This window comes from Camponotus floridanus, unplaced genomic scaffold, assembly GCF_003227725.1.
Source record: "Camponotus floridanus strain SB8 unplaced genomic scaffold, Cflo_v7.5 scaffold50, whole genome shotgun sequence".
In the NCBI taxonomy this organism is placed as follows: Eukaryota; Metazoa; Arthropoda; class Insecta; order Hymenoptera; family Formicidae; genus Camponotus; species Camponotus floridanus.
In genome coordinates this window covers 1,009,726-1,026,498 of record NW_020229659.1, presented here as the reverse complement: position 1 = coordinate 1,026,498, position 16,773 = coordinate 1,009,726, and the positions used below count along the sequence as shown (strand labels likewise).

Below are 16,773 nucleotides of genomic sequence, written 5' to 3'. Positions count from 1 at the left end.
ATATGCGTTATAGATAGTCGAACTTAATATAACGGACAGAATTTCATTGATTCCAATGACTGTCCGCCAATCAGGTTCTATGTAATCACGTGATACATGACCGGCAATCATTAGCTTTTGCCTTCGATATTCTTCACACGCAATCTTGATGACGGAACTTGAGCGTAAATAAAAAATATTGCTTACAACGTTTTTATTTTCGCTTAATCAATCATATACTGACATATAAGCATCGAAAAAAATCCATAAAAAATTACTTTTATATGAAACATTATGCGAGTGATTCAAATCTTGTAAAGTTTCTAGATAACATTATTCTTGAAGCTTTTTTGTATTATATTTTTAAAGCTATTCTATTGCATATTAATTTATTGAGATCGCATACTTATTCAGATGCTATAATTTATTTATCCAATACATAATATTGTAATATATGATGTGAAAGATTCATTTGCATTTTAAAAACTGTCAACTATTACTATAATATTTTAATACTGTCATAATTACAAGATTCGCAATGATTCACATGTACATATTATTAATTGACATATAATTCAAAATCAATAATTATATTGAAATCTTTGTGATAATATTATTTGCTTGTATATATACAAAATATTATAATATAATAGAATGAGCATGTGTTTTTAATCCAATATATATTTTTTTATAAGTTGCACTTGAAAATGATAAATAAGTTGAAGTTTATAAAAAAAGATTTAAATTACTTATATTATTATAAATAGAATATCCATTAGTTGTCCAATACAATATTGTAGCGACATCTAAAGCATCAAAGAAAAGCCTCACGATATCTGTGCCATTGACAAGTTGCCAACAGCTGATCTTCATATTATTAATGAAAAATTAAGTACACGCCTACGCTACTTTTAGATTTAATTAAAATTGCGTAAAAAAATATATTATATAAAAAATTGTGTTTTATATATATATATTCACAACTATAATATTATGTATAATTAATTTTGTAAACTTTCGATAACGAAAAGATTTTCTTCTTAAAAAAATTATTAAATTATTTCTAATTATACCTTAATATTTTTTTATATATTCTTTAAGTTCTCGTCTTCAGAATAATAAGATTTTCGATAAGAGTACATTTAAACATTAAATATCAAACTATTATTTCTAGATACATTAAAATGTGTTCATAAAAGAATAAATAAAATCTCTCTAATAAAATAGCATAATTAATTTCATATTTATTATATCTAATTAAAACCTATAGTAATAAAATTAGTATTTGCAGAATAATTAATATCCTATGGAATAATTTCTTCATTAAATAAAATAATATGGATCAAGACATTGGTCGATAGTTCTCGGTTCTTTTCCTTCCTTTATGCGATTCGAGTCATCCAGTTCGACTCCTCGCTGCATATCGCTGTAGAGACATCGATCGCAAGACTCATTCTAAACACTCATGTACTATCTTGTCAAAAAACATGGTATGCTACGTAGATTGAATGCAAGGTCATTTTTTCGACACGATTCATTCAGTTCCATACAAGCAGCTGAACATATTAATCGAAAGTATGGTGCCCCTCGCGAGAATCACCAAGTGCGAGGTACGAAAAATATGTCATTATCATGCTCGATATGTCGACTCTCATTTCGCAAATTCTTCAAAAATACGTGTCTTGCAACTACAATTACAGACTACATTTGTATTTATTCAAGAAATTAAATCAGTGATGAATTGCAAAAAAAAAACTATATCACATTAGCGCAAAAATCGATTCGCAAAGAGTTTCATCTTCTTATAATTCTTTTTAGTGTCCGCAAATATTTTTAAATTTAAACAATTTATTTTGTATTCGTGAAAGTATCGAGTGTTTTCGATAAATTGACATAAAAGTTTCGAAGAGTTATAGATTGGTATTTGTCTTTACTATTGTTTGCATTCTTCATCATGTTAATAATTCTATGTTTTTCTTAATTATTAGAATTACATTTTATATTTTATGCAAACTGCATAATTAATCAACGAAATCTATGAGATATATAAAGTAAATTATGTATTGTGATATTTTTTTGTATCATATTTCATATTATCGAAAATATACTTGTGACTGTAAAATAAAATTGATTAATCTTTGTATGTACGTCTAGTTTATTAATACGCCTAGTTTATTAATTGATGAATTACTAGTAATCTGTGTGTATATGTTATAACATATTTGATGTATGTTCATATTATTGAAGGGTAATCTTTAAACCTTTAAAAATGACGATAAAAATACTAAATTTTTACATGTAAAATAATTAATTGTATAATTTTGTAATAACTTTTAATTAATTTATAAGGGGACATGTTTTATCAGAAAAACATATTCTATTTTGTAAAAAAATTTTTACGTGTAATGCAGTTAAACGCATAGCTCACGATGTTATCTAAGGCTAACGCATTTATCAGAAATTTATGGTCTCATAAATATATATATATACTTGATCTGATAACTTAGGACAATATGTTTATACTATATCGTTATATTTTTACAAGGAGGATAAATTGTACATTTTATAAAATATTGCTATATACTATTTATTTATACACATATATTGTTCTAGAAATATTTTTGGAATAATAAAGAACAATATTTTGAAAAAAATTCAATTTTAAGATTGATACTTTTTTTATTTTTTAAAACTCTTATGTCTTATTGTTTGTTTTCAAATTAATTTAAATATTAATTTTCTGACAAGTAAAATATAAATTATTTATTTTTTTATGTTCAATAAAAATAAACTATTAGACTAATCTTAAAAGTAAAGAATACTTTAATTATTATTATTTTAAACGCGTTCCTAGAATATGGTAATAATATTTACGAGGTAACAATTTGAATCTTATCAATTGACCCTTGGGCAATGCTCATAAGGGGAGAATAATATTACTAATCTCGATAGAACTTGGTGTAATATGAAATAAATGATGATAAACAGTTGCTGGCTAGTGAATCGTTATTCGTTTATTGATTTAAGTGGCACTATCATACAAATTTGTTTGCTACTTAAAAGTATTCAAATATCTTGGATGGTTTTATTGACTTATTGATACATTTGCATTATCAATACTATAATCCATACGATCATGTAATCTATGCATAAAATTGTAAAAAGGATTTTGCAAATATACTTACATCTATAAATGAAATAAAGAACATTTTTTATTAAAATATAATAATAAATATTTTGTAAGTTGGCAAATATTCACATTCTATGTATATATGTTAAAAAGAGCTTTCAAAAATTTATTTTATTAGCTTTTATAAAGCAAAGTATTCTATATATTAATGAGTATGATTTTAAATAGAATTTTTTATCAATTGCATCTCAATTCAATAAAAACCTTTAAAAATTAATTTAAATTTTGTTTTATTGAAATAATATTGAACATTTATTTGGATATTAATTTTTAGTAAAATATATATCATTGTATATAACTCAATGCAAGTTGTTATCATGAACAAATTATTTAGACAAAAATATACGACACAATGTATTTTTTCCACGCGAAATTGTTAAAAACGTGTTAAAATATTCCAGGCACGCTTTATCATCAGATCCTACAGTAATGCTGCTCCGACGGTTAAAATGTATATTGATGGGCAATTCGTAGGTAATTGTTGACACATTTTATTCAATATCAAATCATATTTTTTTTGCTAAATTATTTTCTTAGTTTATGTCATAAACGCGATCTAGCCTTTCCAAGATTTAAAAAATTTGTTTTATGTATAAAATTGACTTTTAATGATTTTGATCATACAATTTAAATTACATCGATCTGCAAATCAAATTTTCTTTCTTTTTGCAGAATCGAAGAGCACAGAGTTCACGGATGTCCACGACCCAGCGACGAACCAGTTACTATGTCGCACTCCAAAATGCACGAAGGATGAAATGGAAAATGCGGTGCAGAGTGCACGGAAAGCATATGAAAAGTGGCGACACACAAGCGTGCTAACGAGACAAAATTTGATGCTAAAATATCAGGCTCTCATTCGTGAACACTCGGTTAGTTTATTAATGCACTTTATTAAAATCTAAATATTATATCGTTATATTATATTGAAATTATATTCTACATATTGATAAGTATATTGAAATTATATTCTACATATTGATTAAATAATATCATGTAGACAAAATAGAAAATGGAAATACATTTTTAATTTGGATCTATTAATGAATTTTGCATCGGCGAAGTAAAAAATGTTCTATTACTATGACGGTAGTAACGAACAAAATACAGACGTAGACTACTAATCTTTCACTACCACCTATCTATATTTAATAAATATTTTACAAACTCTCAAATATTTTATACCAACTTTATATTTTATTCATTTGCTCACAGAAAGAAATTGCGCAGAATCTTGTGAAGGAAAATGGAAAGACTATGGCTGACGCAGAAGGAGATGTGCTTCGAGGTCTTCGTAAGTATTATGTTAGAAAATATTTATATAAAATATATAGACAACAATATTTAATTAGATAATTTAATATCTAGCATGTTGTCTTTAATATCTAGCATGTTGACTTTCGATCGATTAATCAAATTGATGAAAGATAAAAAAGTATACTGAATAAGTATTATAAAAGATATGTAGAAGCAAAAAATATTTTAAAAATTTGCCATTTTTTACGTAATAATTTAAAATTAATAATTTCATATATACTTATGATTTATAAAATATATTTATGAAATTATGATATTATTTACTGATTTTTCAATTTTTGGAGCACAAAAATTATTTTCCAACAATACAATTTGAATTATAATCGATATGGCTTAGATCACGTTGCTAATGTCATTTCTATTTCTACTTCATGATTAATATTGATCAACTTAATTATGCGGTGACAGAGGTCGTCGATGCCTGCGCATCAATTCCGACACTCCAAATGGGTGAATCCACAGCCAACATTGCTACAGATATGGATATCATCTCTTACAAAGTTCCTCTCGGCATTACCGCATCTATTTGTCCCTTCAACTTTCCTGCCATGATACCGCTTTGGTCGTTCCCAATATCGGTCGCATGCGGAAATGCCGCAATTCTGAAGCCATCGGAGCGGGTACCAGGTGCGTCCATGATCCTCGCTGATCTCTTTACGAAAGCCGGTGCACCAGCTGGCATTTTAAACATAATACACGGCCAGCACGCAGCCGTAGACTTCATTTGCGAACATCCCGATATCAAGGCTGTTTCCTTTGTCGGTTCTGATCAAGCGGTAAGCCAAGATGGAAGCGAGACCGGAAATAATATCGAAATTGTCTTCCGTGTTTCGTCGTAGATCGATCTTCTCCCTTTTGCTCATATATATATTTTTATTGGACATCATATTTTTATCGAAGTATTTTCTACTTACTTTCTACTATAAAAAACAGTATAAAAAAAAGTTTTATACATAAAAAATAAATTTTACAATAAAAGGCTTTGTAATTATAATTAATTATAATTAATTATAATCGAGATATAAATATATACATATGTTTCTCAAATGTAGGGCAAATACATCTACAAGCAGAGCAGTGCACATGGCAAAAGGGTACAGTGCAACATGGGTGCTAAGAATCACTGCATCGTCTTGCCGGATGCAAATAAGAACAAGACGCTGTCGCAAATTTCCGGTGCGGCTTTCGGGGCCGCCGGGCAACGGTGCATGGCACTTTCGGTGGCCATTTTCGTAGGCAAATCTAAAGAATGGATACCCGAATTAGTAGAGGCGGCAAAGAGTTTGAGGGTAAACGCCGGTCATGTACCCGGCACTGATCTCGGGCCTGTTATTTCGCCGCAGGCGAAGCAGAAAATCTGCGAACTGGTGGAATCCGGTGTTAAAGACGGCGCGAAATTGGCTCTCGACGGAAGAAACATTACTGTACCCGGCTATGAAAATGGAAACTTTGTCGGGCCAACCGTGTTAACCGATGTTAAGGTAAAATAATATCTACGTTATAATAAAATGATTAATCAAGATTGCGTACGAAGCGCGAATTTGTAGGGGAAATTAATAAAAAGTAAGCTTCAAACTTTTATTATCATAGAAGAAAAGTTCACAGCGTGTCCTTCAAAATGAAAAGAGTTAAAGTGATTTTTTATAACTGTTTACTTTTGAGTGTATTTGTCATATTTTTGACGGAAACATTTGTACAAAATAAGATAATGTATTTTAATTTAATATTATTACATTTAATTTTTGAATATATTATAAATTATTAGAAATTGTTTGTGATGTATTACAGCCTACGATGAAGTGTTATACGAGTGAAATATTCGGGCCCGTTTTATCATGCATGTTCGCCGACACTACCGACGAGGCCATCGACATCATCAATAAAAATCCTTATGGCAATGGTACGGCAGTTTTCACGACAAATGGTGCAACAGCCAGAGCATTCGTGAATAGAATCGAAGCTGGTCAAGTTGGCGTTAATGTGCCCATACCAGTACCCCTACCGATGTTCAGCTTCACTGGTAACAAGGGTTCCTTCCTCGGTGATAATCATTTTTATGGGAAAAGCGTAAGTAGATATAACTTCACGTGACTTCATTCTGATAAGTTAATCTATTTATCCCAAAATATGTCATATTTATAACTCTTTGCAATCATTTAAAAATTTTTGAAATCTAATCGATTACCTTCAAGTTAATTAAAATTTATCAAAAATGATAATGATAATATTGGTATTGAAACGATATACAAATAAAAGATACATCTTATTTGCACACAATTTGCATTATTCTACTAGATTATTCTTTTTATATTGTAGGAAGATAATAATAATAAATCTAACTTGAAAATCTTTCTTGAACGAGTGATAAATATAATGCTAATATTTTTTACAATATTTCAGGGTGTAAATTTCCATACGCAAACGAAGACAATAACTCAATTATGGAGATCTGGAGATGCTAGTGATATAGCATCATCGACTTCGATGCCTACAATGCAATAAGACTGTGTATTTGTATAAGGGAAATATTATTATACTTCAAATATTTTCAAATTTTACAAGTGTAGTTAAGTAAAGCTTACTTCCGCAATTTATTACGCAGTAAATGATGTCTTCCATTTTATTACGTACAAATATATTATTATAAATAAATGTATTATACTCTAAATAAATTACATATATTTTTTTATAAATTAATAAAATATAATTCATTTTTCTTAAAAAATTATATTTATATTTACTCAAAAATAAAATTTGATTTATTAAAACTATATAAAATGACATATCAAATTTATGTCATATCAACAGATTAAATTATATAGTGATCGCTATCGAAAGAAATGTATCTCACGAATAAAATTGATTTTCATTTATAATTCGTTTATCAAAAAAATTCTACCTTACATTAAAATATTTAATTATGTTAATAAATAAGTATTAAAAAATAAAATTAATTGTAACAAATTTTGCGTTAATTCTCAATTTTCAAAAACGCTTTGTTAAACATAGCAATGCATATATTTTAATTTTCAGAATATAATTCGTACAACGGCAAACGGCGAATGCGATTTTTCTCCCCTATCGATCAGTTTCTCGTCCAGTACCAGTCGCGACCGTAATTTGGCGCGCGGGCGGTGCCAGGCGAAAATATGCCTAAAACTCGATAGTATAAGCGCCAAAAGAAGTTCACGGTCGACACCTCCTAATTCGTCCTTGAACCCTCGACTCCGCGAACCCGCGGACATCTATCCCTTGGCAATATTCGAAGCAACTTCCGGCAATCGGGAACGATGTATGCGCCGACGCGCGCACCCCGTCGTCGTCGTCGGGTCGCATCTGCGCATTTTCCAGCTGAGTTTCCTTCACAGGCGAGGTTCTGCCTGTCCCGGATTGTCGTGTACGCGCCGATACATCAGACCGGCAGGGAAACTACGGGAAAATCCTCGACTACCGTTTCACATATCGTGAGTATCGTCGATTCATCTGTGATTACGATCTTCGATGCAACCTTTCCTTTCTCCCCCTTTTTTCGTTTCCCTCGTAGAAATCAGCTTTATTCGATGGCTGAGAAGATTTGCCGAGAATAATTTATCTGGTTTACCGAGGAGGACTATCGACGTCCCTATCGAAATTGTATTGTAGTTAAATATTCGGTATGCATTAACATTAGGAATCGTAAAATACTGAGCGTTGAAAAACTGTTGTTTTTGTCATTTCTAACGTTCGAAAACCTACGATAATTTTTTAAACAAGTTGTCGGCGTCGACACCGGTTAAGCGGAGTGTAATTGATCATTTTGGATTTAATTTCCAGTATAATATTCATTCGACAAATTTATACTTCTTGTAATATCGATAGCATCGATATCGTGACTATCAGTATGTTTATTTCTAGAATCATTGCATTTTAAAAAATGAAATTTATATCGTTAAAGACTTTTGAATTTTTCTTTAATCATAATATTTAGTTTTAAATTTATATTTACATATTTATCTCTTTATAAATTATTATTATTAATTTTTCTTATAATATTGAATCAATTAATTAAAATAATTAGTTTGGCCATAGAGAGAAGAATATTGTTCTCTTCTAAGAGTCCAGACTGAGTAACGCTCGCATTTGGTTGTGATTTTGCTCTTTATTGTCATGCATGTCGAATGATCATTAAATCAGAAATATATTAATCGTACATATTTAAGTTTTACCTTTTCATATCTCTCCAAACTTGTTGACATGCTTTAAACAATGAGGCTTTTAAATGTCAAGAGCTTTCTACGCGAACTAATTTACAAACGTTTTCTATTTCCGTTATATTGTATAGTTTAATTAAACATTGTTTCACGATTGAACTTTATTAACCATTTGCTGAGTTATCGCAATACCGCAAAATCTAATAATAAATAAAGCTAATAATAAATCTAATAATAAATAAATGGCAAGTTTATTTTTTAAAATTTCAAAAATATCTTTAGGCAAGATATACAGCTTTATTTCTGATTTTTAATTTGTAATTAAGTTTAAAAATATACCAAAAACTGTGACAACTTAAAAAAAAATCTGCATAGAATATTTATGATAGTTTTATAACATCCTTACAAGGCAATATAACACAAAACAGAAAAAGTTTTCCTATCTTTTGCTTCTTGTGAAATGCATATTTAATGGAGTAATTCTTTATGCAAAAAAATATCGTGATGTAGTCGGTCTAATTAAAGTTCTTAATATATTCATTAACTCTTCACGCTGTTTTGAAAAACTTCTAAATTCGATCTTCTAATTAAGCATCTTTATCTCACAAACAGCTTTCTCGCGCGAAAAAAAATCATTTAAACACCTCTGACTTCGGTTCACGCAAACACTTCATCGCCTTTTCTTTACTTTAATATAACAAGACTCTTCCTGACAGCATGAATAATTATGTATGAAATGGAAACGTGATGCCAGGAGCTGCATCATAACGATTTGGCGAGAGACAAATTATCTTGTGTCGTATACTTTTGTATTGTATCTATCTCGAGAAATCTCTATTTCCTTTGGTTTGCACCTGTATTTTATGGCTGATTCTTTACGAGATATTAAATGCCAGAAATGTCATTTCAGAGAAGTAGATTTTTAAATCTGAAAAAATTCGAGAATATATTGATATAAACGACCCATTCGAAAAATCGAGGTACACACTTTATTATGGTGTGACAGATTATTTTATTACACTGTCATTTTATTATTGTATATAATAATGCTATCATTTTATTATTGTATATAATAATGCATTCCATAAAAATAAATTACTAACAGTACATGAATAAACATAACAGTATACATGAAATTTATCATTTATAATGGAAGTGTGGACAAAATCACTGCTGTCCGTTCTTCAACTGCGAATTTAATCCAAAATAAATAAACATGTTATTTAGTATTATTACAATTTTTATTGTAATTTATTTTATAAAATATTATTTAATGTTACTTGCTGTTAAATTGTTGGCAACAATTTTCCAGATAATCTATTTCAAATATAATTTTGCAGAAAAATTTTCCGAATAATCTATCTTAAATGTAATATCGAACACAATGATATTTTAATTTTGCAACAATATTTTGCATAAAATCTCTGATTTAATTTTATTTTCAATGTTGAGATTGAATTTCAATGTTGTACTTTCTTTCCTTTGTTACGATTCTCTTTCCAATAGCAATAAAATTGAACATTTTGATTACAATGCAAGAAATTCCTTGAATAACCGCGCTCTTGAAAATAAATATGCGAGACTATTTTCGACCGACAGAATCGTACATTTCCAGTTTCGGCCAGTTGAAGGATCACCATCGTGTATTTCCTAACAAGATCTATCCTGACAGGTTGAATAATTATGTACAAAACGGTGCGGAAAGGCGATGCCAGCCTGCAGTACACGATACTGCCACAGACGGATCAGTTTTCGTCCGGCGGATTTCCGCAAACTTCCGGTAAGCCCCGGCCGAGGATCATCAAGTATACAATGGGCACTGTGATGGTCCTTATCATACTGTCCTGCGTGGCCACGCCGTTCCTGATGAATCAGAACGACCACAACCTTTTCGCCAGCACGATGCTGGCGATGAGCCGAGTCGAGCCGGTCAGAAACACATCGAGAAGCCAAACGAAGGACATTGGTGTTAGTAAGAACAGAAGCAGGATTCCGACTACATCGGTGTCGACGACCGAGGTCACTAGGAGGAAAGACCTCGAAGATAGCACGACCCTTTTCAACGGAATTCTCCGAGGGAAGGAGGAGGAGGAAGAAGCAGTAGTTGATGATACCACGTTAGCAGGTATTGTTTTACTTGAATTCTAAAGAGGAGTGATGATATATGCGAGCAGATAATTACAACCAATATAACATTTTTTTAATAACATAATAGCGTTTTATTATAAATAATAATTTTATTATTATAAATAAAAGCATCTCGATATTTAGTATTTAAATTATTTGTACTCAAGAGAGAGAATGATATCTATTTTCATAAAATATATATTTCATTTGTCATCGTAAAATAATATATATATTGCACATCTAAAATATATCTAAATATATTACACAACATATATATAATAATATATTGTGTCTTTTTTTGTTCAGAAATTTAACGTTTTTCAAATTAGGACGAACGTTTAAAATTAAGTACGAAATTTAATTTTTCCATCTTCATAAAACCGTACTAAAACTGTAAATGTCGGTTTTAAAACGGATTTCAATTTTATATAAATTTATGAAGATGCTCTGTTATCGATTTTTCAACTAAGCTTGTGATAATATCGCAGAGATATCGGTGAATATAATATAATTATTATGAAAAATATAAGCTCAGACAATTCTCTCCTTTCAGACACATCGGAAATTGGTACGCAAGCAATTCCAAGCACGGAAACGTCGACGAGCGTCCGTCAAACGGTGACGACTTCCGCTCTACCGCCGACAACGACTCTCTCGGCGTCTTCGAGCGGCACGACAGAGGACACGAAGACGGCGAGCACACCAAAAAAACCGAAGATGCCGAGGGTGACCCTGAAACTACGCGAAAACGAGACCATACCGCAGATGTACATGAAGGCTGGAATAGCCTCCTACAAGAAAGGCAATATCACTACTAGTGTTCTCGCACCGCGCCTGAGCCTCGAAGGCCTGATATTCAAAACGCCCGAGGGCACGATAAAACCCTGGCCTCAAAAGTGGTTCTTCAGCGATCCCTCGGCCGACTTTCAGTGGAAGGTAAGTGCTCCTCTATTTCTCGATCAAATGCTCGGTACGTTCTCGGAGATGAATTGTGTTCAAGGAGACTTGGAATATATATCTGCATTTTAATAAAGTGCATCGATCATCATGCAAATCGGCTGTGCAAAAATTTGCTGACTTGTCGCGCGTCTTGACTTTTTCTCTTTCCGGAATTTCTTTTTGAAGAAGAGAAACCGAGCTTTTTTTGAACATTACAATTTTATAGTTTTTCATATATAAGTTTTTCATATATAGTTTTTTATATAATTTTACTTATATATATATTTTTTTTTTTCTTTAAACAAAAAATTGATCGAATGTTGTCGAAACTCAGCTTCTTCTAATTTTTGATTATTTTTTATTTGAAATAAGAGTACTTTAAAAATCCGAGGGTGTTTCAAGAAATATAATCAGTGTTTTGAAATTGCTTTTCGTTGGAAACTTTTACATTTCTCGTTTTTAAATATTTCGACGACCAGTAGACTTATATCCAATCTCACTCATTTTTGTTATCGCCGTTATATATTACTTTGTAGAATTTAATAAGATAATATCATATCTTGATTGTGTGGTCCACAAGATATATAACGTCATTCGGCATTCTTCTCATATTTTCAAGTCTACTGGTCGTCTGGCTGCCGACTCGAAAATTTGCGTCCTGCATAAATATTGATCGCGTTGCACCAAAGACATCTAAACTGAAGCACTCTGTCCGATCGATAGGCAGAGCATGTTCGTGAATCTAAAAGCAGACGAGCAATCGCTCGGAGCCTTTATTTTTCTCATACGTTTCCCACCGGGACACAGCAGATGTATTTTTATTTCCTTTTTGGAAAATTGCAGAACGTGACATTATATAACAATTTCTATAAAATGTCTCGTGATATCGCGCCCTATCATATATATACACACACACATACATTTCTTTTCTCTTATTTTCTCCATTTTCTTTACAACAAGATTTCCTATGCAAATGAATTCAGAAGAAAGGGAAAGACTGTCTTCTTGAAACACCTCTTGTTGATCAATCAATATAAAAGCTTGTGTTTTCTCTTGATTCGATAATGCTATTCGTTGGTGAGGATGCTTGCGCTGCATCTAAAGATTTTTGCGAAGATCGCACGCATATTATTGAGAAAAAAACGTTACATGTTTATAAAAAAATTATAAATCACATTCATTTAAATTTACTTGAAATTACGATTCATTATGCAATAAAAATTATGAATTTTATTTTTGCCAAGAGAGTACATTTGTAATTAATCCAAATTTAATGATTCCAAAAATAATTGCTTTGTTAAGAAGTTAGCGACGACAAAAGTAATTTATTCGATATTCTTGTTAAAAAATATTTTTTGTCAAATATTTTCGTAATTCGCTATATTAGCGAATGCAGCGGATCCTTTTAACGCTGTTATTCATTTAAGCAAATTTATCGAGCTAAAAGCTGTTCGTTGAATAATCTCGCTTCTCTTATCTAATTTTTATAAATTGTGCACAATATAGTAACACATTCTACTTTATAACTCGCCGCACCTAGAACTTTTACGCAGGGAGTGCTTAATTTTTAATTTATTACACAAAATTAAAAATTTTCTCGCAGCCTGCGAGAGATTAATAAGGTCTTGAGTATCTGCTAATTCATATGTTTACCGGTATCCAATTTGCCGCGGCAGTATCGGATTCTCTACTAGTTTGTGTTTTGCATATTAAACGGTAATTGGGATAACAGAGAGCAACATTTTCCGATGAATATTCATCTCTCAGATAAGTAACGGTATAGATTATATACGCAAGATAATACGGCATTATTGATGAAAATCGCAAAAATAAATTTCGGAGCTTCTTGATTTGGAAAATATCGTTAAAGACAATAAATATTCATGAAATTATATTTGTATATAAGATACATATATGTAATATAGAAAAAATATATTACGGAGGAAATAAATAAAATTCATTTTATTCGACATATTCGAAGTATTGTTTCGGTTACCTAGTTATAAATATAAATTTTAAAATGAGAATTATTATTAACTTTTGTTCCTTTTTTTCGATATCCTTTATTTATCGAATCGATTGATTCGCAAACATTTATTTTTGCACCTGTTAGTTGTAACGAAAGGATAATTCTGTAACAGTAAATAATTTGATATCAGGAAGTATATTTAATTAAAGTTCAAACAATGTATGTAATAAATTACTACTACATGTCTCAATCGAAATATTAAGTTAGATTCCACGAACGATGGAAATAGTTGCTCAGACGAAGGCTCGGTGGCATTAAACGGAACACTATCGTGAATTCCGTGCATTACGCGATGCACAAATCAGAATTTCAAGTAGGTTATTGCGCCGATGGCTGGCGAAATGGGAGCTAGCGAAAACATTATCATGCACGTAAAACTGTAGGCTGACCTAATGGCGAATTAAAGCAGTCACTGTGCAATCGACAGAATTCAAAGAATGTTCCTTTATTCAACAATGTACTTGTTCATTGTACAAAGAATGATAAATAATCTGAAAAATTGTTATTGCACGAAAAAACAGATATTTTTAAATATTTACCTAAAAACGTTTTTATTATGATTCTAACAGAAATAAAGTGGGATATATTTGACATCATTGATCCAGTTTATTTTTGAAACTTGAATGTTCGTTCCCAGCTATCATTTTGTTTAACTTTAATCTAGATATGTAATATAAATACATTATTTATAAAATTGCATATATGTGATGAAATAAAAAAATTATAATAATATTGTTGATTAAATTAATAATTTAATTAATGTAATAATAATTTATATTATTAATTAATATTTATTAATATTTATTAATATTATTAATATTATTAATTAATATTTACTAATGGTTCATTAATTGATTTAATTTTTTAAATGATACGTATTTAAATATAGAAGCGTGCAATAAAAATAAAAAAAGACAGGAAAGAAAAAGAAATCTTTTATGATATTTTAATTAAATGAAAACATTTCATAGTGAGAATTTATAAAAATATATGAAGATATAAGAAAGTAGAGTATTTTCAATATTTCAACTTTTCACGCAACGAAAATTATTTATCGTACAATGAGGACATTAATCGTGTTTAATTAACGTTTCAATGAATTTACAGGGCTCGACCCAAATGCCGGTAACAATTTACATCGTCCTCGCGGGACTGGCCGCTTTAGCGAGCATCAGTATTGTCCTGATGTTTTACGTGCAACGTAAGGCGAGACGTCAACGGCCGAACATAGAGGAATGTCCAGAATGGCCGGAAGTCGAGGAACATGAGGAAGACAAGTCGACTCTGCTGGGGGCGGAGAGCCAAGAGATCGAGGAGAAGGAGTAATTGTCTGGCAAGACAAGCACAACGCATCCGTACATATAGCGCGCGTAAGACTTGCCTATTTTTACAACACAACACATCAGTTAGGTTTAGAGTCTTCCAGGTCGAAGGATTGAACGTTGAGAAACGAGCGGACGGGAGGGATTTTTTTATAATATGCAACCGGAATTAATTAGAGAATCGTATTAGGACGAACGCGCTCCGTGACTCGGTCGCCTGAATTGAGGATGCATGCACGATATTTTTTTCTCGCGAGATTGCTCACCACATTGTTGTTACGTCCGTAAGTTTATATTCTTCGCGCCATAGCGAATTTTTAAGCAAGGGATTTTTCCGCGCAAAAGCGGAAACAATCGTATTGTACAATCATTCTTAGCGTTTGCACTTTCATTTAGATGCCATTTACATGTTTGTTAAGAAATTAGCGACGGACCAGTTAAGTTTGTGGCAATTGTGGTATACTTCGACTAACGACTATGATTAAAAACGATTATAATAAATACGACAATGAATCTTGCGATAGTCGAATTGATCATGAAAAATTGCATAAAGAGATTCTGTTATATATTATATAAGCTTGCGATGAAGTAGAGCAGGTTTTAAAAACCCACGGACGAACGCATGATGTGCGTGAAGACAAACTACATATACAGAGGAAAAATACCTCACTGGCGAATTAAGGAGACCGAAATTTATAAAATCTTTCACAAAACGATAATTATAAGACTCTTTCTTTCGCTTTCTTTAGAATCTTTGTATGAAGAATTTTTGTATTGTACAAAATTTAAAAGGTCGACTTGACAATGTCTAAAGAAAAAAAGCACCTAAAAAAATATTAATATTCCGGTTAGTGAACACATATAGAACATATTCTTGTAAGAAGAGAACGCAGGACTTAAGGTACAAATGATTTTAAATTAAATGAGAGATTTAATTCATACAGTGTATGCCGTAAGATAGATTAAAATTAGTTTGAAAATCTAGAGCAAGGAAAGATATAATTACAAATGTAATATGTATAGTACATGAAAAAATAAATATATTATAATTTTGAAACGTTTAAACAATTTTCGAAGCTCAAAGAAAGGTCTCCTTAATTCGGCCGTCTGTATTTGCTAAACTTTCTATATTGTACACGGTATGTATATGATTATAAGATATTATGTATACGTGTGTCATCGACTTTTCTATCGCGAATCTCAAAAAAGCAACGTGCTTTTTGACTTTCTGACGTCAGTCGAATTCTATCTGCGTACAAAAGTAGCCGTACTGCCAGCTACAATAAAGGGCCAGCTTTCCATCTCCTCGTTTAATTAAAAGTGATGTTTGATGAACGTGCTATCAGATATATCGTTCGATCGATATCCGCGCATCACTCGACGATATCTATCATATGGGGAGAAACATATTTTTTTGCAAAGTCTCTCAAACAGCTCGACGATATTACGTCAAAAAGTATATGTACACGTGACTCATATTAAATTAATCCAAGCTCTGTGTAGTATCGAAATTTAATTATAGATTGATTTAATCAATATGTCATTTTGCTAAAATTATGATACGAAATTATTTTTAAAAATGCATATAATCGGGACATAGAATTTTATATGACTACATTCCCCAAAAAAAAACATTAAATAAATCATATTTAGTTAAAACTAAAATTAATGTGGATATGT

General features: G+C 30.9%; 2 protein-coding genes across 2 annotated transcripts; both read left to right on the top strand.

The window, feature by feature from the left end:
• Window positions 1–1,489: 1,489 nt before the first annotated feature.
• On the top strand, window positions 1,490–7,134 carry LOC105256787 (probable methylmalonate-semialdehyde dehydrogenase [acylating], mitochondrial). Its single transcript, XM_011267019.2, has 8 exons — window positions 1,490–1,589; window positions 3,571–3,643; window positions 3,842–4,041; window positions 4,385–4,463; window positions 4,895–5,262; window positions 5,539–5,967; window positions 6,275–6,553; window positions 6,887–7,134. Exons 1-8 carry the CDS (start codon window positions 1,557–1,559, stop codon window positions 6,986–6,988), a joined length of 1,563 nt encoding a protein of 520 aa, XP_011265321.1. The 5' UTR covers window positions 1,490–1,556; the 3' UTR covers window positions 6,989–7,134.
• A 730-nt stretch (window positions 7,135–7,864) lies between these two features.
• On the top strand, window positions 7,865–16,111 carry LOC105256788. Its single transcript, XM_011267021.3, has 4 exons — window positions 7,865–7,950; window positions 10,349–10,801; window positions 11,357–11,739; window positions 14,879–16,111. Exons 2-4 carry the CDS (start codon window positions 10,360–10,362, stop codon window positions 15,095–15,097), a joined length of 1,044 nt encoding a protein of 347 aa, XP_011265323.1. The 5' UTR covers window positions 7,865–7,950; window positions 10,349–10,359; the 3' UTR covers window positions 15,098–16,111.
• The last annotated feature ends 662 nt before the right edge of the window (window positions 16,112–16,773 follow it).

Bases quoted from the DNA above. Each gene is read 5' to 3' on its own strand.
- LOC105256787 (XM_011267019.2), top strand. From the start codon at position 1,557: ATGGTGCCCCTCGCGAGAATCACCAAGTGCGAG. The intron at 5,263-5,538 runs GTAAGCCAAGAT...TCTCAAATGTAG, and splicing joins TTGTCGGTTCTGATCAAGCG to GGCAAATACATCTACAAGCA. The intron at 5,968-6,274 runs GTAAAATAATAT...GATGTATTACAG, and splicing joins CCGTGTTAACCGATGTTAAG to CCTACGATGAAGTGTTATAC.
- LOC105256788 (XM_011267021.3), top strand. From the start codon at position 10,360: ATGTACAAAACGGTGCGGAAAGGCGATGCCAGCCTGCAGTACACGATA. The intron at 10,802-11,356 runs GTATTGTTTTAC...CTCTCCTTTCAG, and splicing joins TGATGATACCACGTTAGCAG to ACACATCGGAAATTGGTACG. The intron at 11,740-14,878 runs GTAAGTGCTCCT...ATGAATTTACAG, and splicing joins CGGCCGACTTTCAGTGGAAG to GGCTCGACCCAAATGCCGGT.